Source organism: Alexandromys fortis, unplaced genomic scaffold, assembly GCF_014885135.2.
Source record: "Alexandromys fortis isolate MF-2015 unplaced genomic scaffold, M_Fortis_MF-2015_v1.1 scaffold_6, whole genome shotgun sequence".
In the NCBI taxonomy this organism is placed as follows: domain Eukaryota; kingdom Metazoa; phylum Chordata; class Mammalia; order Rodentia; family Cricetidae; genus Alexandromys; species Alexandromys fortis.
This window is the reverse complement of record NW_026067902.1, coordinates 10,386,859-10,413,638: the sequence shown is the minus strand read 5'-3', so window position 1 is coordinate 10,413,638 and position 26,780 is coordinate 10,386,859. Positions and strand designations below refer to the sequence as shown.

General features: G+C 46.8%; 1 protein-coding gene across 1 annotated transcript in view; it reads left to right on the top strand.

Moving 5' to 3' along the window:
• The window catches only part of Fbln7 (fibulin 7), a 32,519-nt gene extending 22,941 nt beyond the window's left edge, over positions 1-9,578 (top strand). Inside the window, exons 4-8 of the mRNA XM_050134197.1 lie at positions 2,699-2,824; positions 4,581-4,754; positions 5,981-6,118; positions 8,581-8,719; positions 8,997-9,578. Of these exons, the coding sequence (XP_049990154.1) occupies positions 2,699-2,824; positions 4,581-4,754; positions 5,981-6,118; positions 8,581-8,719; positions 8,997-9,369 (950 nt within the window). The 3' untranslated portion in view covers positions 9,370-9,578. The remainder of the gene's footprint in view (positions 1-2,698; positions 2,825-4,580; positions 4,755-5,980; positions 6,119-8,580; positions 8,720-8,996) is intronic.
• Positions 9,579-26,780: the final 17,202 nt, after the last annotated feature.

Below are 26,780 nucleotides of genomic sequence, written 5' to 3'. Positions count from 1 at the left end.
AAATATAAAGACTATGAAACATCTAGGCTCAGCAGGGAAAGGCTCTCGCCTCCAAGCCTGATGACCTGAGTTCAATCCCTGGAACCCACAGGGTAGATGCAAAGAATGAACTCTTAAAAAGTTATTCTCTAACCTCTCCACTCATGACATTCATGTGTTCCCTGCCCTCCCCCCAAATCAAAATAATGAAATATAAAAGCAACATTAAAAAATAAGAAAACCTTAGAAATAAAGTCACTAGAATAATGGGAAATTTAAAACAAAGTGCAGAAGCCCAGGAAAAAGTAGAATGAAAAAGGAAAAGGGGTGGGGGAAGGAATGGGAATGTAGCTGTACTACGGTAGTGTGTTTGCTCTGTGTGCATGAGGCCCTGAGTTCAAAGCCCAGCACCACACAAATCAGGCATGGTGGTTCAGGCCTGTAACCTTACCACTCAAGATGAGGAGATAGGAAATCAAAGATCAAGGTCATCTGCCACTATATATTAAGATCAAGGCCAGCCTCTGCTACTGGAAACCCTGACTCACATACATACATGCATACATACATATATACATGCATACATAAATATTTTTAAGAGAGAAAAAGGTAGAGTATACTTATGACAATTCACTTTCATGAGGCACACGTATTCATGAAGCAGGAGACGGAACCGTCACTGTGTCCACGCTTTGACTCGCCAGCCTTTCTTCCCATCACTGCCACGGCCCTCTTCACAGTTCTAAAGTCATAACTGAATGCCACATCCTGGGATACCCTTGAATGTGATGACGACTGTCCTTCAATTGGGACATAGCATTTGCCTGCCTGGGCATCAGGCCATTGAATACCTCTGACTGCCCGTCAAGATAAGAAACGCAGAACGTCTGCCTGGAGCCTGCAGAGAAATGAATACACGAGGCACCTGTTCACATCTCAGTCACCCTAGCCCCTCCTGACGGGCTCGGGTGCAAGCGCGGCTCGGCTCCTTCCACTGGAGTCTCCCCGAGGACAGATAACGGCTGTGGTGCGCTGACACCAAGCTGAGGGATATAAACGGTCACACTCTCTGGCTTCCTTCCCGTACCTTCATGGTTTATTGATCTGCCCGCTTTCAGAGGGGGGCAGTAAGCAAAGATAGGGTTGGACCTTGAGAGACCTTGGAAGACTGACAGGGCCTGGGGGGAGGGGGCAATTGTGAGTGGTATGGTCTTGAGTGCATTCCTGGAAACTGATCATCCAAAACAGGCTGACTGGGAAGCATGTCATCAACCCGAGGTTACGGGGAGATGGAAATAGTGCCTTCTCTGTGGATGTAGACAGCCTGAGTCTTGAGGGACCCAGAATGAGGCTGTGGGTCTCGCTGGACGCAGAGCCCCTGCTTCTTCCTCTTGGGAGACACACAGAGAAAGGTCATTAGGCCTGAAGGGGACATTCTCGTGTCCCCCTCCTCTGAGAGACGCTCAGAGGATAAGAGCAAGTACAGTTCTGCACTGTAGCGAAGTTAGCCATCTGACAAAGCTCCTCTTGGACAGAAATGGCTCGTGCGTCCCTGTGCTTAAATGGGCCTGGGACATTTGGAACAGTGAAGGTTTTACAAAATCATCTTTTCCAAAGTAAGACATTTTTTAAGCGTTTGTTGTAGAAAAGGGAAGAATACAAAAAGTATAAATGAGAAAAAAACTAAAAACAAACAAATGAACAACAAAAAAACACCCATTAACCTAGCACAGAAAATTGGAAACTCAAGTTTCCTTGTGGGGTCAGTACTGGGGATGGGAAACTCATGCATGCAGGGCAGGTGTGCAACTGCTGAGCTACCTAACTCAGAGGGGGAAAAAATCTATTGAACGTTTAAAATTCTCTTTCTTTCTGCCTCCGTTTCCCTCTCCTCCCCTCTCCTCCTTTTCTCTCCTCTCTTCTTCATGGAACAGCTCCCCCATTGATGGAGCTCAGGGGTACTGAGTATAAATTCAGAGAGTTATTTTCCCTCATCTCTGGATATTCCAATGAGCCATCCTCTCGCCCTCTTTTAATTTCTTGGAATTTAGCTCCTGTTTGAAAGATGATCCAGGGATGACAATGCGGCTCAGTTAGAGTAAGGCTAGCGGGCATGAGGCCCTGGGTTCCAGTCCCAGCATCAAATAAAAATCGTTAATCTTAGCACCCAGGAGGTGGAAGCAGGAAGTCCCTAAATTCAGTTTCATCCTTGACTTCAAAGAGAGGGAGTTCAAGGCCAGCCTGGGCTCCACCTTGGAGCAGAGTTGAAGAGCCGAAGGGCCTCCTTCACAAGCAGATGCCAACACCTGGCCGCAGCTGTGTACGCTACACCCTCGTAAATTCATGGAGCCTGGACGGTGCTCTGGCAGTTCCTGCACACAGAGCCCCGTGTGGGCGCAGTGTGAGGCAGGGGCTGCGGTTCAGCTCCTCGGTTACTCCGCGGTTCCCACAGGTAGAGAAAGGGCAAGGACAAGGTGAAAATGGAGAAAGCCGGGGTAGTGGTGTGGAACATGTCTGTTCCCAGGAGGCTGAGGCAGGAGGATCACAAACAAGGGTGCCCAGCTGGGCTTCATAATGAGACCTCGTCTCAAAAACAAACCAGAACCCAAGCCAGACAGGAAGCTGGAGTGGTCCTACCATGTAAGGGAAAACCCGTAGTTGGTTTTTGCTTGATTTCACACTGGAATCCGAGTAATCACGTGTTGACTTCCTTTCCTAGCCACCAGTGAGTGCTCTAGCCAGCCTTGTCACAATGGGGGCACGTGTGTGGAAGGAGCCAACCAGTACAGATGCATCTGTCCTCCAGGGAAAACTGGCAACCACTGTCAGAATCAGATCCAGCCTGGTATGTAGTCACTGCGGGACTTGGTGAGGATGCTCCCCTGGGGGCTGGCAAGGATGCTGGTCATGGTCACCAAAGGCAGATATGTCAGGAATTCTTGGTTACCATGCACTGAACTGATCCCTAAGGTACTCATTTGGATGGGCTTAGCTCTTTTTTTACAATTTATTTATTATTTTATGTGCATTGGTATTTCGCCTGCATATATGTCTATGTGAAGGTATCAGATCCCCTGGAACTGGAGTTATAAACAGTCATGAACTGCCACAGGGGTGCTGGGAGTTGAACCCTGGTCCCCTGGAAGAACAGCCAGTGCTCTTAACCTCTCAGCCATCTCTCCAGTCCCATTAGCTCTTTCTTTATAACCAGAGATTATAAAGATTATTGATCCTTCCTTTGGAGAGATAGACTCCAACTTAACAGCGTGCGTCTTAGGGCCTGGGAAGACACACTGGGGCACCTTTGCCTGGTTAGTGTTTCATCCACTAGCAGAATCACTTTTTCTTCCCATTCCTATCACACCCTGCAGAGTTAGCAGGGCAAGGTGTTTTAGATATAAATAACCAGATATTTGATTAATGAGTTCCAGCAGGTACTATTCTTGCAGAGGTCAGGGGTTCCCAGCACCCACATGGTGCCCACAGCCACATGTAACTAACTCTCTAGTTCCAAGGAGATCAGGAAATCTTCTTCTGGCCTCCATGGGCACCAGGCACCACAGACTGTACATATATACACACAGGCACTTACCCATAAAAATCTTTTTAAAAATTCTTTCATCCCCGCACTCAGGAGGCAGATAAAGGCCAGCTTGGTCTGCACAGTGAGTTCTAGGCCAGCCAGGGCTACATAGTGAGACCCTGGTTTTGCTTGTTTTGTTTTTATTTCATTTACCTTATTTTTTTAATATTTATTTATTTATTTGTTATATATACAATATTCTGTCTGTGTGTATGTCTGCAGGCCAGAAGAGGGCACCAGACCTCATTATAGATGGTTGTGAGCCACCATGTGGTTGCCGGGAATTGAACTCAGGACCTTTGGAAGAGCAGGCAATGCTCTTAACCACTGAGCCATCTCTCCAGCCCCAATTACCTTATTTTTATCATGGTTATAAAACTACTTTCTGTTCTTGGAAGGACACAAAAGCTGTAATAAAAGAACAATCACCTTGAACACATTGAGAAGTCCACAAGCTTGTATACACAAGTGTAGACACACACACACCAGAAAAAGTAGAGGCTCAAATGTTTAAACTTTAGAGCTCCCTGCATTGTGGGCATTGTGGGCATTGTGCTCCCTGCACTGTGGGTATTACACAAGATTGTAAAAATGAATCTCGGACTTCACACTGCAGTACACCTGGCTGTCCTGCTATTGCATTCTGCTCTCTTGCGAGTCCTGTCCGGGTCGAGGTCCTTCTCTTTAGGTTGAAAATGAAAATGAGTTTTATGCCCTGGCAATGCTTGAAGCCCGTATGGCATGGGCAGCCCGTATATGGCGGTTCTGTTGAACTTGTCCATAATTGGGTTTCATGGTCTAAGCTGATGAGGTTTCCTCCTCAAGAAGGCACCAGATCTCATCATAGATGGTTGGTAAAGTAATGGTTGCTGGGAATTAAACTCAGGACTTTTCACTTGTCATCCCTTCCCTTCTGTGGAGTACACATTGGGAGATAGGGTCTCGCCCATCCTGGGGAGCACAGCAGGTGCTGGAGGGGTGGGGCGGGTCAGGCGCTGAGTGTGTCTTCTTCCCGCAGAGGCCCCAGAGGACGGTGTGATCCGCGACCCCGGGGCCCCGGAGGGCGGCATGCACAGCGACTCAGCCTTCAGTCACCCGCCGCATTGCAAGCAGGTGGGGCAGGAGCAGCATTGCAGCTGCGAGGCGGGATTCCATTTGAGCGGCACCCTGGGCAGCGACGGCGTGTGCCTGGGTAGGATTGGGCTCCGCGGGGGAGCGGGGACCTCGGGAGGAGACGTGAGGACGTGAGCCTAGGAACAAAGGGTCCCATCTGCAGTCCTGGGGTGGAGTGTGGGGTGGGGCGAGGTTCTCCCTGGGCATGGTCTCAGAAATATCTGTGATTTGCCTTTACATAAGGGTTGCCAAGATGAATGAAATTAACGGGTAGACTTCAGGGGGATTCTGGAGAAAGACGTGGCTGCGAGCCCATCTTGGGTCCCAGTGTACACTCTTATCTTCCCACGGCTGGCTCCCAGGGCCTTCTCTGAGACAGTATAGAGAGCAGATAGAGTGCTGGGAATTTGTATTCAGTCTCTAGAGCACTTGCCTAGCATGCATAAGACCCTTCGTGCAATCTCATCGCCGCTTAAACTTGGAGTGCCATTGCAAGACTTGAGATATGGAGGCGAGGCAAGAGGGTCAAAAGTTCAAGGCCATCTTCTGTAACACAGCAGCAGGTAGGGGAGGAAAAAGACAGTCAGGGGGTGATAGCCTAGAGGAGCCTTTTGCCTACAAGCGTCCACAGCCTCCTCCCCGCCTCTGGGGGGCGTGGCCAGCGAGTCGCTGGGAACATTTATGGCAGACAGAGCCATGGCTGTGGGCACAACCTGAGACTCATTCCCTAGTCATCTCCTCAGTTTAACTAATTCTAGATCCCGCTTTTGATAACAGCTAGACAACAGTTCCACCCTGATCTGGCCAGTTAATGCTAAGAGGTTCATTTCACAGCATCAGAAGTAAAACTACTCCCCCTCCCCTTCTAAAGAGGAGTCTCAATGTACAGCCCAGACTGGCCTCAAATGGAGATCCGTGCTTCAACCTTCCAAAAGCTGAGCATACAGACCTGCCACCCTACCCAGGCTGCAGGGCTCTCTTACCTCATTCTCCATTGCTGAAAACGAGGAGGGCTAAGCTAGGTGTCTGAATCTGGTTTTCCTCTCCCAGTGGGGTATCTGACTTGCTAGACTTTGTAACGTCTCCCAAGTCAGACTGAGGAGCCCTCCTAGGGTCGCCCACATCAGCTCCTCCCAATCCTCCCTTCAGCTCTCTTGGCCCTAGACTGGGGGAAGGGGAGCATCCCAGATGCTCCTCTGTAGGTGTAGCTTGTCGCTTCATCCAGCTGTTTAGGCGCAGCTGCCAACAAGTCTAGTTGATGGAGACCGCACAGCCTCCTGGAATCAAGGGCACTTTTGTCTCCAGATGTGAACGAGTGTGAGATCTACGGGCAGGAGGGACGCTCCCGGCTCTGCTTGCATACCTGCGTGAACACCCCTGGCTCCTTCCGCTGTGCCTGCCCCAGTGGATACGGGGTCCTGGCTGATGGCCAGACCTGTGAGGGTGAGTGAGACCGCAGCAGAGGCGGCGGGTGACCACCAGGCTAGAGGTCACCCCTGCTCTCACCCCTGATTCCCATTCGGGAGTGATTAGGCTAAAAGAATCAAAGCCGGGTACACATTCAATCTTGGAAAAGAAGTTAGTAAAGAGAACTTTCAAAGATCAGGTTATATATCTTCTATACAAATTAGCTGTTTAACCAGCCAGCCTCTTCTGACCTCATGTGAGTGACATTTCTGGGGAAGGGCACTTCCTCTTATTCAGCAATACCTTCAGCTAGACCTGAACCCAAAGGCCAAAAAAGCCAGCCAGAGTCCACTCTACTGGAATCTGAAGGGACCTAGGAGGCTTCATGGCCCTGTGTGTCCACCCACTAGTGTCTTCTGACTATAGGTGCTGTGCCTCAGCACGGCCAGGCTCTACAGCGCTGGCCATGTGTGGTGGCTAGGACAACAGAGAGACAGAGCCACCAGTGACAGGCAAGGGCTAGGGACCGGCCTCAGAGGAGCCTGACCACAGTTGTGGCTGGAGTGTACATCTACCACCAGACTGCCCCCAGGCTGAAAACAGAGACCACAGCTGCTCGGCCTCCATATGCAGGCTCCACTAGACACCTGAGGCCTGAAAACAAGAGGGCCTGGGGGCCAAAAGGCCTGAGAGCCTAGGCAGACAGCCGGGCCAGTCAGTCTCCCAGGAACAGAGAATAGATCAGAGCGTAGGGTGTAAATGCAAAACACCTCAGGTTCTACCTAAAGGCCACCCATCCATTGTGACCCCCTGGATGACAGGGCTGAGGGTTCTCTGTTTCCAGAAACGGTGCAGATAGCCCCTTCCCCAGCAAGGAGTGTCTGCAAGGCAAGTGGGGCATAGAAAGGCGAGGCTGAAGCTGCAGTCCCCTTCACGGACAGCAGACAAATCTAGCGGAGGCTGGGCACACCAACAGGAGGTCTCCCGCTGCCACACTTCCTCTGAAGACAAACATAGAGATTAATAACATAGATACATCAGTTCTCCATACTAACACAATCAGAATACAGCAGCCCCTCCCTCCATCCATGGGTCAATACCCAAATCCGGTTGAACGGTATCAACCCTACTTGCACAACGTTTCTGTCCTATAGTACCTACCTAGCGTGAAGTTTAATTTATAAAGTAGGCAGAGCAAGCAAAAACAACAACTAATGACAAGAGAAATAACTATAATATATTATAATAAAATTTATTTAAAAAAAAACAATGAATGGCCTGTTTCTAGAGATTTTTATTTAATATTTTCAAGCTGCAGTTGGCCACAGGTAAGTCAAACCATGTATCATTTGGGGCTGCTGTACACAGTTCAGGCCTGAAGGGAAAGCAGAGTCTCCTCTTACTTAGCTCTATTGGGGCTTGGGGCTGCGGGGGACCTCTGGGGAGAATGCAGCTGCTTCAGGCTCACACTGGGAGGATGTCCAGGCCTGACTCCTCCATGGACGAGACACAGTGAAGGGAACCCAGCAGGCATCCAAAAAATGGCTCTGAATTACTGGAGAAGAAGGCAAAGAGAAAGGGCTGGGGGCTAAGTCACAGACTGACTTGGAATATAAAGAGAGAGGTGGCTCTCTGGTGACACCTTATGGGACTGCAGTGTATGTAGAGGAGTGGGCAGCAAGGGAATAGGAGATGTCCAGACGGCTACTATCACACCCACCCACCTATACTTCCGCTAACCCGCCCACCCGTTGATCTGTCATCCAGCATCCGCTCCATCTCCTTCTCACAGGGCTCATATGAGTCCACATCGGAGTCCTTGGGCTTGGGAAGGGCCAGCCTCCAGCCGGATAAACTCACTGGATGTCTGTAAAGGGCACAGAGAACTCTGATTAAAAACAACTGAGCAGGCGTGTTTGCTTTTAGTATGAGAGGCAGGCATCCCTAAAGGTTTGAGTCTGATCTGAGGACATCCATGGCATTAAGGAGACTCAAAAGCACTTAGGGCTGAGAAGCAGGCAGGCGACTCATTTGGTGTTGACACGAACCCCTACCACTTGTCACACCCCAGGAAAAGAAGACAGCATCCCAGGGAAGGGGCTTCACCCCCAGAGTCCTAGAGTACATCTGCAGGACCTCAGTTTCAGAGTTTGAAAGAGAACAGAATACCTGATAGGTTCTTGCTCTTAGGGGGTGGGCTCCTGGCACTCACTAGCCAGCCAACGTAGCGGAACCAGTGAATCTCAGGTTCAGTGAGAGACCCCGTTTAAAAAAACAGTGTGGATATGTGATTGAGGAAAATACCCAAATAGTCAACCTCTGGTCTCCGCATACATACACGCTACATGCATGACACACACAGAGTAAGTGTTGGGTGTTTGGAAAGTTCACCCCTGGTGGAGTCTCCCATCCCATTGCCTATTGGGGTTTCAAGTGGCTGTATTGAGACAGGAAAGGCAGGAAGATTCACAGCCTTCATTGTGTCCCCTGAAATACAGATGTTGATGAGTGTGTGAGCTCACAGCACACGTGCCCCCAAGGGACCACATGCTTCAACACTAGAGGAAGTTTCCAGTGTGTCAAACCTAAGTGCCCTGAGGCCAGCAGCAACATAAGCTACGTGAAGACATCTCTCTTGTGAGTAGATCCGGAGCATGGATCCATGGCCACGGCTGGGCATGCAGTTTATGGGGAGGGAGGATCGTTTCACCGTACACAGGAAATAGGAGAGACAGAGAAGCTTCTCTGAGATTCCATTTCTCCTACAACTGTCAACTCACATGAAGCGCAGACATTTTGTGCTTCCAAAGAGATGCTAGAGTCTACAGGAGTGTGGCCTCTTCAGGAGGGCAGAGGGGGCAGCCCCTCTTGAGTTTCCCCAAGCCTAACCGTCTCCATTTTACCTCTGCTCCAGCCAGTGCGAGCGAAGCCCCTGTCCCATGGATAACAGGCTGTGTCGCCACATGCCTAAGACTGTCACCTTCCACTACCTCTCTCTACCTTCCAACCTGAAGACGCCCGCCACGCTCTTCCGCATGGCCACAGCCTCAGTTCCTGGCCAGTCTAGGCACAACAGCCTGCGCTTCAAAATTGTGGGTGAGAACAGCCGTGGCCACTTCGCAATACAGCGCTCAGACCGGCAGACAGGGGAGCTCATCCTTAAACAGACCCTGAAAGGGCCTCAGACTGTGCAGTTGGACGTTGACATGTCAGAATACCTGGAACGCTCCTACCAGGCCATCCACACTTCCAAAATCACCATCTTTGTGTCTCCCTATGAATTCTAAGGACGCCATGGTAGTCGGAGGACTGAGATTTGAGATCTGGGTTGATTTCTCTTCTCCAACGACACAGCTGTAGGCAAGAGCTGCGATGGTCATTGGCCATTTCTCCTCTTTGTCGTGTTCCCACACACATTGCCTGTTCATCAGGGCTTCTAGAGCAATGTGCTGTGCTCTGTCCCACGGGCCGGCACAGGAGGGACGGTCCGAATACAAATGCTGTACCACCATTGCTCTTCTCGTTTTTTCTGCTCTAAGTGCCGCTGCAGCTCTCCTCTTTGGAGACAGCACAGAATCTCAAAATGCTGTGTGAACGATGATCGTGTGAGTTTGAACGAGCTGAGGTGGGGAAGGAGCTCATGGGGCCTGCCTGAGATACAAGCCAACTGTTCTGCATTGAGGTTGCCACGCTTGTTCTGGCTGAGCATGTTCTAGCTCTGTGAACGGTCTAACATCCCTGTGAGCCTTCTTGGAGGGGGTGGGGGCTGTAGGAGAGCCTAGGAACCCCGAGTGGATCCTACTAGACCAAGGAGTCAACATTCAGTCATGGATTCTGCCAGAGTTTCTTCGCTTTAGAGAAAACATGTCTCAAAAACATGACCTGGTATTATGGCTATGGGCTCTCTGCCCATCTGACTTCTCCCTGAGCTGGAGAGCACATTCTGGCGAGGGATAGCTCTCGTCCAGCCCAGGTTGGACATAGAGGGACAAGAGAGTGAGAGAGGTAATGTTTCCAATTGTTTCACTCGTTTCTCTATAGGTTGGTCACATGGGAGATCAGGAAGGATGGCATCTGGTCATGGCATGTTTAGAATACTCAAATTGTCTTTCCTTTCATGGCTTTCTTCTGTTGCCGCTGCTGAAAGAACCAAGTGGTGATGTCTTCTTCTAGATGAACAGAGCAGGAAAACTCTCCCTAGCACTGAGAACTGGGTGGGATGGGGGAAATCACTTCAATTCCAATTTAAAACTAGATGGGTTGAGAGGAGTTACAGAGTCCAAATATGCATTAATCTACTGATATTGCTTTTTATAGTTTTTATTTAAAAACTATTTCTTGAGGATGGGACAGGCGGATCGTGAGTTCGAGGACACCCCTCTGGATAACGCAGTGGGACTGTGTCCCAAACAAGACAAGGGGGCTGGACCCGTAGCTCGTTTGGAAGAGTTATTACCTAGCATGTACGAAGGCTTAAGTTCATTTTCTGGCACTGCATAAAACTGAGTACGGTTCTACATATCTCGGTTGCATAGCCAGTTTGAGGCAGGCCTGGACTACATGAAACTCTTATCAAACAGAAACCAAGAAAATACGCCAGCTCCCTATTTCCCATCTAAACCTTTGCATTTGTCCTGGCAGCCGCTGGGAAGCTGAACTAGGTGACCTTGGTTTAGTGATGAGTCTAGTGTGAAGCCCCTAGGAGAGTTTGTCCTGAGACAAAGGCCGAGACCCTTCCCGTGGAGCAGAGGTAGGCTCTCCAACCACAGGCGAGGGCCTGAAGATCTGCTATTCCAGTCGTTATGTGACTCGTTAAAACATTATCCAGAGCCTTCATTTCTAGATGGTACATGATGGTGTCCGATAGCAACTCTGGTCTCAAACAGTGTTTAGCAGTACTTTTCTCCACTGAGATCTGTCATCGTCAAAGCTGCCTCCCACTTAGGAAATCACCTGGCTTCAGTCCCTGTGGTACTTACTGGTCTGAGTGCCTGACTGCCTTGCTCCATTGTGTGGATTGTCCTTAGATCCTTCTTCCTCTTCTCTCTACTGTGTTAGTCAGCTTTGTGTTGCCGTAGCTGTCAGGGTCTGAAGCCCCAACATAAACTACTCTTCCCTCTCTGGACCAGCGTGGAGGAGACGGGAATAAAGACACGATTCACACAGTTTCATTGGGAGGGAGATTCTTTCTCAGTGGTCCCTCATGAAATCCTGAGTTCAGATCCTGAAGAAATTCTTCATTTATTCTCCAAACAGTCTTTATACCAAAACTTAACTTAGGGGAAATACATTTGCATTCTGTCTCCTAGGTAACCAGGTGAGTGGCTTTTTGTCATGTCCACAACTACCTGTCTGCACATCTCAATCAGGCATCCTCCAAATTACAAAGAAAGGAACAAAAAGATCCTGACCTTTTGTTAGGTTAGCGACCCATCTCAGATGTGGCCTATGGCTTGATGGCTTGGCTGCCCTGCCATATGGAAATATGGGCCTACCCATAGCAAGCTAGCTGTGATGGTCCACTCATAGAGAAAAGGGTTTTGTTTTTGTTTGTTTGTTTGGTTTTGCTCACAGATAATAGTCCGCGATCCTCTGGCTCTCTTGTTTTGGAGCCTTGATGAGGTGGTATATTATCATGATGACAGGAGGCAGAGCAAAGACTGTTCACCTCGTGGCGGGGAGTGAAAACAGCAGAAGACCGTGTCTCATAGTCCACTTCAATAACATGCCCTCATGGGCCAAAGATCTTCCATTAGGCCCTGCCACTCCCCAATACTTCCAAACGCATGGGCTTTTGGGGAGACATTCTGGATCCAAAGTGCAACAATGCTCCCTCGTTACTCTCAGAGATCTGCTTCCAGGTCCCCTCAAGGCTACAGTTGTTGTTAAGTCAGTGTGACCAGTTGTCAACGTGTATGCGTTTACCCGTTTTTCTGGGTAAGACAGATCCAAGCGCTGCAGATTCACAGCTAGAATAGCATGAGGGACCCCCTTGAATTATCACCAGCTCCGACAACGCCTGCCTGCAGTCCCTCCTCCCCCTCCTCTGCACGACGACTTGAAGGAGGTCCTAGACATGGCATCATTCCATCTGTATTTCATCGTGTGTTTCTAAAACATTTCTCCAAAGCGTGACCTCAACATTATCCGCACTCAACATTATCCGGAAGTTGAACAGCCGGGCCTGCGGGATGGCTCAGCTGGTAAAGGTGTTAGCTACGGGGACTGACAGCCTGACTTCCATCCCCAGGACCTACGTGGTGGAAGAAGAGAATTAACTTCTACAAGTTGTCCTTTGACTCCCACACTGTGCTGTGGTACATGCGCATCCATACACACACACACAAATAAGTAAATACATACATATATGAATACATAAATAATACAATTAGAAAACAGAAAATTAACAATGACTCCTCAATACCTCCAGCCATTTAATCATTGTTTAAATTTCTCTGAGCGACTTGGGGTTTTTCTTTGCTTGAATTAGGTCCATATAGTATAATTTATTGATAAACTTTAATATGTAGCAGGGAATCCTCACATTGCACCTTCTACCAAATGGCCTGGAAGTTTGTTAGAGGCAGAATATTGGATTGTTTAATTTTTTTTCTTTTCTTTATTTGCTTTTTGATTTTTTGGGGACAGTCTCGCTATGTATCCTGTCAAGGACCAGCCTCGATAAAAATCGCCTCTTACCACGGTAGGGGCGTGGGAAGAAATAGAAGAAATATGAAGACACATAAAATAATAAGACAGAAAACATAAGACGCATTTCAGGAATCACTCGGGCCCTGAAATCACCCGCATTTTTTCCCCCCACAGCTTTTATACCCAATGTAAACTGGCCGGGGAGAAGGTAACAAAAGTCTTCATTAACATGATATGAAAGGTTAATTCTGAGACATTCTATCATCAGCATTCTGTTGCCTAGCAGAGTCACAGAGACTGAAGACAGCCCTTCCCCAGGTGACCTCATAGTTACAAAAGAAGCACATTTGCATATCCTGACTACCTGTCAGGGTGGCCTTGAGCAATCTTAATTTTAAAAGAACCAAGTAATCACCTCCTGAGTTAGGACGGCAACTGTGCTGGTCAAATCTCCAAACTCTCTAACCTGCAGACAAGGTAGAAATGGGCCTGCATTTTTCAGCCTCCCCAGTAGCCCTGACTGGCCTAGAGCATCCTTATAGAATTTCCTCACACTCTGGGTTTTCCTGAGAGCTTTTCTTTCTTTTTCTTTTCTTTATTTATTTATTATGTATTCAGTGTTCTGCCTTCAAGTATCCCTGCAGGCCAGTAGAGGGCACCAGATCTCATTACAGATGGGTGTGAGCACACGTGGTTGCTGGGAATTGAACTCAGGACCTTTGGAAGAGCACCACTGAGCCATCTCTCCAGCCCCTCCTGAGAGCTTTTCTACAGAACCTGTGACTGTGATCTTCTGTCCTCTCTTTTCCATCTACCCTTGAGGTTCTAGACAGATATTTAGTGAGACTTGGATTGACTTTATCTGTAGTGGCTGGTACCTCAAGCGGAAGGCACCTAGTACCTGTTTCTTTCTTTTTAAAAATAAATTTTAGTGTATTTATGGCTGGAGAGATGGCTCAGCCATTAGGAATACTTGTTTCTTTTGCAGAGGACCTGGGTTTGGTTCCTAGAACCCATATCACAGTTCCAGGTCAGCCAGGGATACACAATGAGACCCTGTCTCAAAACAAAACAGTAATAATTTTATGTCTTGGAAATATCTCCCAGAAAAGCATCGCCAGTACTGCTGGTTACAATGATCCTTTCATGTTTTGTTTGGTTGGTTGGTTTGTCCTAGCGTTTGCTGTCATCCAGCATGAGTATTGTATAGCTGGTCTGTTTGTCAAACCACTTCAAATTATTCTTTGTGTCTCCGTCTCAAACTACGATCAGAACAGTTACATTTCATTCTGTTAAAGTTTTCACGTATTCGTCTGTGAGAGGGGAGGCGAGTGCCACAGCGCGCCTGTGGAGGACAACTTGTAAGAGTCGGTTTGATCCTTGACTATAGTGCTCTAGGGATCAAATTCAGGTCACCCCTCTTGACAGCAAGTACATTTACCAACTGAGCCATCTTGTTGGCCCTGATGTTTTAGCAATTGCTCGTGATTTTTGGTTTTTAATTGAATTGAATTTGATGTGTGTGGGTGTTATCCCTGCAAGTATGTCTGTGTTCCACCTGTGTGACCCAGTACTCACTGAGGCTCTATCTCTCCAGCCCCCCCCCATATTTCCTCCCTCTTAACAGCCTATTTCCCTTTTATCTTTTTACTTAATATAATGGGGCTGGAGATACGGCTCTATAATTTTGAGTACTGGCAGCTGTTAGGAAAAATGCTAAGATGAGCCGCTCGGTGCGAAGAAATCCAATCAGGTCAAATTAAAATGCCCATGTTTTATTAAATGCAGCACACTTGGGTGGCCAAAAGCATGACCCTTCCCCAGGGAGGGGTCAGGACTTGGCATGCTGGGATTTGGAGTTCAGACCAACACAACTCCCAGATCTGGGGACGCTGGGATGGATGCCAGGGACTGGGGTAACGCTCCCAACTTAACGTCACAGCTGCTTGTGCAGAAAACCCAGGTTAGATTCCTAGCAGCGCCCCCATGGTGGCTCACAACCACCTGTAAGTACAGTTCCAGGAGATCCAACACTCTTTTCTGTGTGTACAGACACAACACACATACGCACGAAAATAAAACAATACAAATACATTATTAATGTTAATAACAATAAAATTAAAAGTAAAATAATATAAATTAATGATAGGTAATATAATAGTCAATGCTTCCTTTGACCTTTTTAAAATTATTAGTAATAACATTGGTTATCACTTCTCATAGCCATATCCCATTATCGATTGTCTACTTAGAGAATTTAGCATGTTTTTTTTCATCTAGTCATTTGGAGATGACAGCAAGGCCATTTTCAGTCCTTTGCCATTGAAAATGTTACATCAGTGTGTGTAGCTTTTAATATTTTTGCCTTCATGTCTTAGATGCCAATATTTCCTCCACAAGACGTAGGCAGCCTTCCAACCACCCCCCCCCCAAAAGGCCCTGTTCCTCACTAAGGGAGGTCCCAACAGCACCACTGCCACATCTGCTTCCTGAGCAGACCCTGCTTTAAGAAAAGGCGGGCCCCAGTGCAGGGCTGACTACAGCCTGCCCCACTGTCTGTCTTGGACCTCTGAGGAGCAGTCCACCAGGAAGACGGGCGTGACCAGCCAGGAGGTCATGAGCTGTCGAGCAGTGGAAAGTTAAGTAGTTTGGATGAGCTTTCTAAAAATCTCTATTTTTAAATTGTAACCTGTCCAACAGTAGCAAACAAAAAGCAAAATACGCCAAACCCCAAAATGCCATCCCAGGGTCACCATCAACCTGACGGGTTTATAGTCTGAGATGGGACTGGAATGCATCCCTTTCCACCAGCCACTGTCCCAGCTTGGCCAAGCCCCCGAGGCAGGGCTAGAAAGATGAGCCCTCCCAACTCTGGGCTTGTTCAAAGACAGCCTGCGTATCGGCTGAGGACTTGGCCCTGCTCTGGTTCCTGAAGATGCCATGGACGATGAGACCACTGAATCCCGTCCTGCTGACACTTATATTTAGCAGAGGAGATCACAATGTATGTGAAGATGAGAAAATATGTGACCAAAGAGGGACAGGGACTGCAAGAATACAGTGGCTCACACCTTTACTCTCAGCTCCTAGAAGGCTGAGGCAGGAGAAGTTCAAGGCCAGTCTGGCTTACATAGTGAGTGCTAGGCTAGCCTGGACTACACATGAGACCCTGCCTCCAAAACAATAATAACAATTAAATAATAGTCAGAAAATACTACATTTCCCTAAGTCTGCTACAGTCTTGACTATTCCAATAAACTTAACAGAGCTTTCTATAAACAAGTAAAATTAAAACAGTAAAAGAGGGCTGTGAACATGCAAAAAAATGCATACAAGTTATATATAAATACTGAATATCTAGCATCCACGCAACCTGCATGCTGTAAACACAGATTATATGTGGTGGCAGTTGGATCACACATCCGTGGTGTTTGGGATTACAGCTCAGAATCTCTTGCAGGCACAATCAGGACGTAAACCCAAGCCTGTATGATCACATGGAGTTCACATGCATGAAGAAAAGGCCCCTGGTCAGGGTACAGAAAATAATGATGCCAACAAAGGAAGAGAAGAAAAATGGGTATGCAGACTCTGAGGATTAGTGCATAATTTTGGGTTCTAAGTATCTATTTTCACTACTACATGAAGTAGCCCCAAACTCAGTGACTTTAAGTTATTATCTTACTACATCATCATGTATATTCTGTGGGTCAAGAGTTCAGTTAGAGTGGGGCTTCTTAAACCTTTTCCATTCTTTAAAAGAAAAGAAAGCTATTTTTACTCTTTTTATTCTGTGTGTGTGTGTTTCTGGGTGGGGATATACACCTGACAGTGCAGGTGTCCTCAGAGGCCGGAAGAGGGTATCAGAGCATCTGGAGCTGGAGTTAGAGGCAGCTGTGAGCTGACTGATGGGTGCTGGGAAGTGAACTTGGGTCCTCCCTAAGATCAGCAAATGTCAACTGCTGAGCCATCTCTCCAGCCTCACTTTTTCCTTTCTTAACACCTTTGTATTTGGGAAATTTTTACATGACCTCAGATACAGTGTGCTGGCTAATTTTATGTTGACTTGACACAAGCTAGAGTCATCTGAGAGACAAAAACCTCAATAGAGAAAATGCCTCCAAGCCAGATGGTGGTGGCACACGCCTTTAATCCCAGAACTTGGGAGACAGAAGCAGGTGGATCTCTGTGAGTTCAAAATCAGGCTGATCTACAGAGAAAGTTCCAGGACAACCAAGGCTACACAGAGAGACTCTGTCTCAACACCCACCCCCACCCCTGTTCCCAAAGAAAAGAAAAGGCCTCCATAAGATCAGTCTATAGGCTAGCCTGCAGAATATTTTCTTTATTAGTGATTGATTGGGGTGGGCCTAACCCTCCTGCATCAACTAACAAACAAGACAATCCCACACAGATGTACTCACAGGCCAGTCCGATGTGCATAGTCCTTCGATTGTCTCTAGGCTCTGTCTGATGTGGGTAGTTCTTCAATTGACTCTAGCCTCTGCCGAGCTGACAAAAAAGGTAAATAGGACAATTACTCATACTGGGCAATCTGTGCGTTTGATTGAGAGTCCCTGCCTCAATGAGTAAGGTGGAAGATAATTAAGGATGATTCCGGCATCAATCTTGGACCTCTCTGTGTGCATGTACATGGCCACCCACACATATCTATGGCCACATACGTGCAAAAATGTGTACACAGACAGAGACCATGCACACACGAAAAACAAAAAAGGGAGAAAGATGAAAATGATAAAATTGAACATTCTAACACAATCCAATCCAAAGATACACTAAACTGGTACTAAGAGTAGAAAAATATTAAAAGACTTTGCTTCCATAATTAAATCATTATGTTTCTGTAATGGCAGGAAAAAGTGTAAAATAACTGCATTTCACAACATACAAAGGTCTCAAATCTGTGCCATAGTATTTCAGACAGCATTCAATGGCGGTTTGTGGTACGACTCTATGTTATGTGTGATACAAAACGTACCTGTTGTATGTTCTGAACCAAGGCTATACTGACGTATGACACAACACATGTGAGCCCTGCCAGAAACCCCTCGGATTCCTCACATGCTTGATTCTGAATTCATTTTTGTTCATTACCACCTCAGAAACCTTCCGCTGGTGTCAAATACTTTGCACCCCTACCTTTAGTTTATGACTGCATATGAGGTCATCACCCCGTTGAAGAAGCCTGGAGCTAGAGCACTTGGGATGTGGTGTCCACCAGCCATATTACTTTCTGAGCTGGGAAGACTCCATGCCTGAGGCTCTGGTTACCCAAGGGTTATTGGTCACTCTTGTGGGCTCAATTGAGTTAAAGATGGACCAACAGTTGGGGTGCCTATTCTTGGGGCCTCTGCGTGATTAACCCCTCTCAGAGCATGGTGGCTTCCGCGTAATTGGACTTCCAGCAGAAGGGACATTTCCTAGAAGGGTCACAGATAGTTCATGGAGAAGTTGGCACTTGAAATGGTTCTCTTTAGAATAAATTTGATGAGAAACACAGGCCCCATCCTTCTGATACAAGGATTTCCAACAAAAGCCAGTATTAGCAGAGCCATGGGAATAGAAGCTGACTCACAACCAGGAGCGTCCAATTGATGCCAAGTGGGTTTGACCCTCTCCTAATGAAAAGTAAGGTCTTAGACATCTAGTTCCTTATCTCAAAGAAACTTTGTTGTTGGTTGTTTTGGCTCTTTTACTCTTTTGGCTTTTGGGGGCCCACCACCCAGCTCCCAAATAAATCACACATGAAGTCTTATTCTTAGTTATGAATGCCCGACCTTAGCTTGGCTTAACTCTTGCCAGTTTTTCTTAAGTTATTCCATCTATTTTTGACCTCAGGGCTTTTATCTTTCCTATTACTGTATGCCATTTCTTTCCTTCTCATTCTGTGTCTGCCTGTGTAACTGGTCCCTGAGGTCATCCTCCTTCCTCTCTCATTCCTGGATTCTTTTTTCTCCCAGATTTCTCCTCATATTTAGCTTCTCTGCCTGATAGCCCCTCCTATTTATCTCTCCTGCCTCACTATTGGCTGTTCAGCTCTTTATTAGACCATCAGGTGTTTTAAACAGGCAAAGAATCACAGCTTCGCAGAGTTAAACAAATGCAGCATAAACAAAGGCAACATACCTTAAAATAATGTTCCCCAACAAAACTTCCCCGAGTCCCTGTTGGGAGAAAGTGGGGTCTACCGTATGGTAGGACTCACAGCCACCATGGGTACACTTGTAGAATAAATGGTTTGCCTTCGTGTCTTTCTATTCCTGGGACACACACAGCTGTGCAAAGTTGGCCACTGAGCTGCTCCCCACGCTCCATCTTCAGTCGGGATTGCTATGTTCCCTCCACGGCTGGGGGATACAGGAATGAGCCCCTAAATTCTTGCATTGATAAGTGACCCAGCCCCTGCTGATCTCCTGGGCCCCAGATTGGTCCCATTGTTCACAACGCCGTTTGTATGCCCCTGACTCTGCCAAGCACCTTCCTATTGCTATGCCTTTGTATTTGCTGCTTCTTCCCTCAGATGCCCACTTGGCTGGGGCTCAGAGTCTCCTCGGAGAAGCCTCCCCAATCACCCATGCCAGTGCTACCCACCCTCCTAGGTTTTCTCCATCACTTCATTCTCTTTTATCTTTTTAACAACTTTTTAGGGTTGAGGATATAACTTAGTAACACAGAGTACTGTCTAACACGCAAGAGCCCAGGTTTAAGCCCCATGATGGGGGGTGGGGGGTGAGTTGATGAAATTTAACTGGGCATGCACGGTAGTTCACATTTGTAACCCCAGTATTTAGGAGGTTGACACGGGATTGCCATGAGTTTGAAGCCAGTCTGGATTATAAAATGAGTTTAAGGTCAACCTGAGCTAAAGAATGAGACCTTATCTCCAAGAAAATCCAACCAACCAACCAAACCCCAAAGCACTTTTCTCTACTCGAAATGATCATAAACAAACCTTTCTCTACATTCTGGACCCATTCTGTTGCCTGCCCATCCGGTATTCATTTTCCTTTCCCACATTCTGTAAAGAAGTATGTGGCTCATTCCATCTTCCTTCCTTGTTCGGAGCTAAAGTATATGTTACCTGCTCCTCCACCAATCCAAATGCTGAAGTTTTTACCCTCAGTACACCAAAATAGAGACAGAGTCTTAAGTCATTGGAGAGGGCCATAATCTAATACACCAGCTGTCCATGTAAGACATAGGACATGAACGGACTCCCAGGGGAGACAATATACAGATCTAGTGAGTAGGCAGCCAGACATAAGCCAAAGAGATGTCACACAAGAAAGCACCCATGGCCACGCCTTGATTTCACGCTTCTAGTTTTCAGAGCTATAAAAGAATATCTTCCTGGTTACTTAATATTGCTATTATTATTACTTTTACTTTTATTATTTATGAGACAGGGTCTCACTGTGTGCCCTAGCTGACCTGGAACTTGCTATGGAGAACAGGTTGATCTCAAACCTACAGAAATCCACCTTCCTCTGCCTCCCAAGTACTGGGATTAAAGCTTTTTGTTTTTAAGGTTGTGTGTGTGTGCCTGTGAAATTCAGAAGAGGTCATCAGATCCTCCGGAGGTAGAGTTACAGGCGGCCATGGCTGCCTGATATGGGTGCGAGAAACTGAATTCCAATCCTCTGAAGGAGCAGTGAGTGCTGTTTCTTCATCCCCGTACTTTTATGGTTTAGCTCATCAAGGCTATGATACTTTCTGATGGCAGCTGTTGTGTCTCCGTGGAAGACAACTCACCTCACACCCTCCAAACACCAAAGGCAAACACTGTGAGTCACTATCAGCAGAAACTCAGGCTAGAGCAGCTGAGAATGAATGGCATTCCTAGACGGCTGCTGCATCTCTACAGGGAGAGTCTTAGGGAGCGTGAGGAAAATCATTTTAAAATAAATATCCTTAAAATAATTTTATTATTTTTTACATGTGTATGGATATTCTGCCTACGTGTATGTCTGTACACCATGTGTGTGCCCGTAGCAGTCAGAAGAAGGTATCAGTTTCCTCGGAACTGGAGTTACAAAAAGTTGTGAGCCACTGTGTGTGTTCACATGAACTGGGGTCCTCTGGAAGAGCAGCCATCTCTCCAGCCCCTGAAGGAATTTTTTTTCTGAATGGCCATTTTCTTTTCCACCAATGAGAGGAAATATCTCATCACAGCTGCTGCTGGAAGCCATCTTTTTAGCAACAAAGGAAGCCAGGAAAGGACACAATGTCCTGGTGAGTAGAGCCAAGAACATGGAGATAGGCTCCCAGCAGGGATGGACCTGGAGTCTTTCCTGCCTCTGGGTTTCCAACTATGTGAAACGACATAGGATTGACGTGATTTCAGATGAAGTTTTCATCGACGCTAAAAGCATCCTTACAGACCGAACCAGCTGGAATCCCAACTCCACTAGGGCGAGCACCTTGAAGCAGCCCCAGCACCTGCCTGTACCATGGACAAGATGATGGACAGGTCACAGAAGAAAAGTTGGCGTCTGAGGCTGGCAGTAGTGAACTGGCCACCTCGGAGCCTAGTGGCAGGCTGGACTTCCTGCCCCCTTGCAGTTAGGTGTACTGGATGAAAAAGTGGTACAGTGGCTTGAAGATGCTGGAAGTCCCAGAGTGCACTTCTTCACATGGCAACTGGTTCCACTCCGGGTGGTGGTTGCTCCATTAGCTCCACTTCCTGAGTTACGACAGCTGCTGCAGATGCATACGGGCATGGGTGGAAATGGTACTGTTCACTAAGGCTGTAGTGTTGTTACTCAAGCACTGCAATCCAGACAAAAAGGGGGGGAATGAACTAAGACGCCTACCATCATTGACAATAAGATCCCACCGTGGACTAAGACACTGAATGTATTCAACTCCTTCCACCTGCTTTATAAATTGTCCTTAAATTGCAAAACTGGCGCTAGAATGAATTTGAGAAGGTTCTTAAGAGCAATCCCTAGCTTTATCCCAAACACTTTCCTGGGGGGCATAATAAACCTGTGCTGAAGGTGGACGTGTACCCCACATAACATTACCTTTAGTCCTAATGCCCGCCACCCCTCAAGAGGACCTTAGCTGGAAACAGGTCTTCTACAGATGTAAGTAGTTAATATGAAGCCATTCTAGACTGAGGCGGGCCCTTAGTTCAGTGGCTAGTGTTTAAGAGAAAACAGACACAACAGAGAGGAAAGATGGTGGTCAGATTGCAATTGTACTGTGACGGTCATGTGATACTGAGGGCTGCTGGAAACATCCAGAAGCCAGCAAGAGGCAAGAGCGAAATCTTCTCTAGAGTCTTCAGTGGAAAGTCCCTTCTGGAAAAGTGTCCCTGCTGATACCTTTTAGGACTGCAGTCCTCAGGACTATGAGAGAATCCATCTCTGTTATTTGAGCCACCCAGTCTGTATAACTTTGGAATGGTAGGTAGCATGAGGAACTAGCCACAGATCCCCCAAACATCAGCTGAGTCTGCCACCTCCCCTTGCTGGGGGAGAGTCAACCCCATCCTAGGGAACACTGGAGACCACCACCTGCTAACTACACACATTTCTTCACACTGCCCCTTCTGACAAAGTCACCCTTTTTTTTTTTTTTTTTGCCAAGAATGTGGAGCAAGACAGTGATTTTATTAGTGTAATTGTTGTTGGATTTAGTAAGAGAGGTCAACCATTTGCAGGGAGTCCAGAGTAGGACACTCAGCAGGCCAGGTCTTAAACATTGCAGTCTTTTTTTCTTTTTCTGAAAGAGACATTGACTAGTTTTATATCTGATAATGACATAATTCTGCTTACTTCAGCAGCAAAAATTGAAACAAGGGGCTCAATCAGCAGATTTCATAAAGAGATTCATTGAATTCAGAAATAGGGAGGAATCTGGACTCTTAATCCCAACCCTGGATTAGCCTAGAGCCCAGCTTCTCAAACCGCAGGACTATAGGCTGCAACTGTTCGTGGGATGGTAACTGAATGTGGTGCTGCCCACTCCCCTACACACACACACACACACACACACACACACACCACCACCACCACCACCACAACAACAACAACAACAACAAGGTTTCTTATTGCTAACTAGAGAAGCCAGCCTTCAGTTAGCATCAGGGTATGCAAAAAAAAAAAATTCACAAATGAGGCAAGTGCTAGATTTTTCTATCTGAGGGGTAGATAAGGAAACAGACACTTTTTGATGGTGACTTTCTCTTCATCTTGAAAAAAGTCCTCTCTGAAAAATCTCTCTGGCTCCTCTACCTAGCTCTACACACCTCGCTAATTAGCTCGACACCGCTCCCCATTGTCTACACAGCAGCCTCCCCGGTTAGCTCTTCAGACTCCATATCTCTAGCTCTACGGTCTTCCTTTCACAGCTGAACTCTGGACAATCATGTGTGACATTTTCAGGACCAATCCAGTCTCATCAAACAAGATAAGTCACACAGATTTTCTCAGGCTAGGGAGGTCCCATGGACTGGCCGGTGAGTGACACTTGGCCAAGCATGTAGCTCTCAGTGGTGAGGGTTCCCAGACAGAAAATAACAATAACGATTGGTTAGCTGGGCCTTGCATGGCAGGGAGTACACGCAGAAAGTCACTTCTGCATGAGAGTGATGTCTACTAAAGTTGCCTCAAGCCGAACCTTGAATCAGCAACAAACACCTGTGACAATAACCTCATGTATTTGTCTCCAGGGGCAACCAACCAATCTGCTTTGAACTTTTTCCTAAGTCTGAAATTAACTGTCTTCGTGACTGAAAGTGCTATTACTTTTCTATGTCAGTCTGAATAATGAAAAACCTCCTAGTGTTGTTTCTAGTCATCAAAATTATACAGTTAAGTAGAACTCATCTTCCTGACCATCCACAGCTATATGTGTGCCCGAAGATGGAATATATTCATGACATAAACACATAAGCAGTGATAATAATACCCATAGCTGTTGTTAGGGAAGGAATGCAGTTCGTAGGGAAGAAATGAAGAGGCATGTGAGAGAAATTACCGACAAGAGCAGCTGGTCATTTACAGTCAGTGACTCCATGGCCTTTCCAGGTGGGGCTTCCCATCACAGAGTCATTTGTCTGGTGGGTTGACCCTCTGAACACTAGTTGTCACCTGCTATATACTCCTACGGCAGCTCTTAGCAGTTTCTGAATATTTTGCTGCTTTCAGCAGATGAGTATTAGAACATGGGTGATTACTCTGGATCAGTGGCATAGAAGAATAAATAACTCAATATTTCATCTATGCATTACCGTAGGCTGTAAATGTTGGTTACATGGGAAATCCAGGGTGAGGAAGGTTGTCTGCTTTATCGTTCTCTTAAATGCGGGCTAGACAAATAGGGTAGCAGCCTTAAGTCTTAAGTGACTTCAAAGTGTATTATTAACTCTGTCTGTGAGGTGAGGTCCAGCAAAAGTTTCAGTCTCTTAGAACGTGAGATATTTTTACCATAGTGCATCACTTTACCACATATTTTATATAAAGTGAGGTAGCAAATTCAGTATACATGATGATAGACTCAAAATATCAGTTAACACTGAAAAGTCTGAAAGATGATTTATGTCCTTCTCTGTCAAGTAGTCAGCTAACACTTCATTCTTGCCATATATGTGCATGTACATGTTCATGTGTACATGAGTATATGTGCACATGTGTGTGGAAGCCAGACGTTAACACTGAGCATCCTCCTCCAGACTCTCCGCTTGCTTTATTGAGAAAGGGTCTTTCCTGGACTTGGGGTTCACCAGTGCCATCAGCAATCCCCAGGGATGGGGTGCTTACCCTCCACGCAGCACTGGGATTACATAGTTGCCTTTCACTACTCCTGGCTTTTACATGGGTGCTAGGGTTTAAAGTCAGGCCCTCATGCTTGCGTGGAAAACACTTCACTGACGAAGCCTTCTCCCCACCCCAAATATCTAATTCTTACATAAAAATAGCATCCACATTCATCCTATGTGTACGTAAATTTGCTCTCATCTTTAATAAATTGTAAATGTAACATAAACCAAAGAAACTTTTAAGATTGGCTTTATTTTTAGTTATGTGTGTGTGACTGTGTGTGGGCAGGGGCATGTGATTGAAATGCCCATGGAGGCCAGAACAGGAAGTCAGTTCTATTGGAACTGGTGTTACAGGCAGTTGTGAGCCACCTGCCATGGGTGCTGGGAACTGAAATCGGATCCTTGTCTAGCTCAATACACACTCTGAACCACTGAGTCAGTCCTGCCAAAGAATTGTTTCAAAATGAATTTCTTTGTAAGGTACAGCCCACCATGACAGAAAAGGAATGGCCACAGGAGTGTGAGGCAGCTTGTCATATCGTGTCTACAGTCAGGAAGGAGACAAAGATGGAAGCTGGTATCCAGCTCACTTCCTCCTTTTTATTCTAAGTCCAGGACCAGAGACCACGGAATGATGACACACACATTTAGGAGAGTTCTTCCCACTCCTGTTAATCCAGTCTAGACACTCTGTCACAGACAAGTTCAGAGGTCTGTCTCTAGATTATTCTAGATCCTGCCAACCTCCACATCCACTGGCAGGTTTGTTTTTGTTGGGGGGGGGGGTGTTTGTTTGTTCTTTGCTTTTGCTTTTTTGAGACAGGATTTCTCTACGTATCCCTGGCTGGCCTTAATCTTACTCTGTATCCCAGGCTGGTCTTTAACACTTGGAGCTCCACCTGCCTCTGCCTCCTGAATGCTGGGATTAAAGGCGTGTGCCACCACCGCCTGACACCACTGACAGGTTTGTGATGAGCTATTGGGAGGTAATTGAAGTAGTTTGTTTTCTAAGGCTCCCATCCTCTCAGCTTCCTGGAGGCCACAGGGTGAACAGCATTCCTGCACCATGCACTTTCTCCATGACGTTTCTATCTTTCCATGCCCTTAGTGGCAACAGATTGAAAACTCTGAAACCATGGACCCAAACAAATCCTTTGTTAAGTCGATTTTTTCTAAGGTTTTTTGTCATGGTGAAGAGAAGCTGAGGACAGGAAGCAATTGGGTCAGGAGTGTGCTACCTCCACACATGGGATGACCGTCCTGATAAAAGAGACCCAGAGACTGTTTGCTCCTCTCACCATGTGAGGAGGCAGCATCTATGAACCAAAAGTGGACCCTCACCAGCCCCTGAATCTGCTGGTACTTTGATTTTTCATTTCCCTGGCTCTCAAATGATGAGAAATAAAATTCTGTTATTATAACCCATCCAGTCTAAGCTAGCTAGCCATCCCCTGACGAAAGCCAGGGCAGTTGCCGTTCCCAGAGTCTACCAGGGAAAGAATCAGCCTGCTTTCCCCACCAAAGTCTCTGCTTTCGTTAGCTTCAGAAGACAGCATAGGACAAGGGAAGGACTGTGTGAGTGAATCACACCAGGCCATGGAGGCTCATGATTTTCTTCCCAGCACTGGGGAAGCAGAGGCAAGTGGATCTCTGCATTTGAGGCCAGCTTGGTCTACACAGGAAATTCCAGGCTAGCCAGGGCTATGTAGTGAGATCCAGTTTAAGAAAGAATCAAACAGGTGGCTGGAGAGATGGCTCAGAGGTTAAGAGCATTGCCTGCTCTTCCAGAGGTCCTGAGTTCAATTCCCAGCAACCACATGGTGGCTCACAACCATCTGTAATGGGGTCTGGTGCCCTCCTCTGGCCTGTGGGCATACACACAGACAGAATATTGTATACATAATAAATAAATAAATATTTTTTTTAAAAAAAAAAAAGAAAGAATCAAACAACAAATGGCAGGGAATTCCACAGAAATTCTTCCCAGGTCAATCTTCCTCACGCCCGAGAAGGCACCTCCCCACTCTCTGATGGGCCTGAGGCTCTCCGCTACACACACTGTGTGGTGGGGGACAACGTGAGGTGCGGAGGTCCTTCCTCATTCTCTTCAACTCTCTCATTTGCTACACTTTCCTCCTGACAGGGAGAAAAACTGATCACTAGAAGTAAGAATTGAGATAGAAACCAACATGCTTCTCTGGGCCTTGACAAAAATACTTCTTACCAGGGTAGGGGCATGGGAATTGAAGAAATATA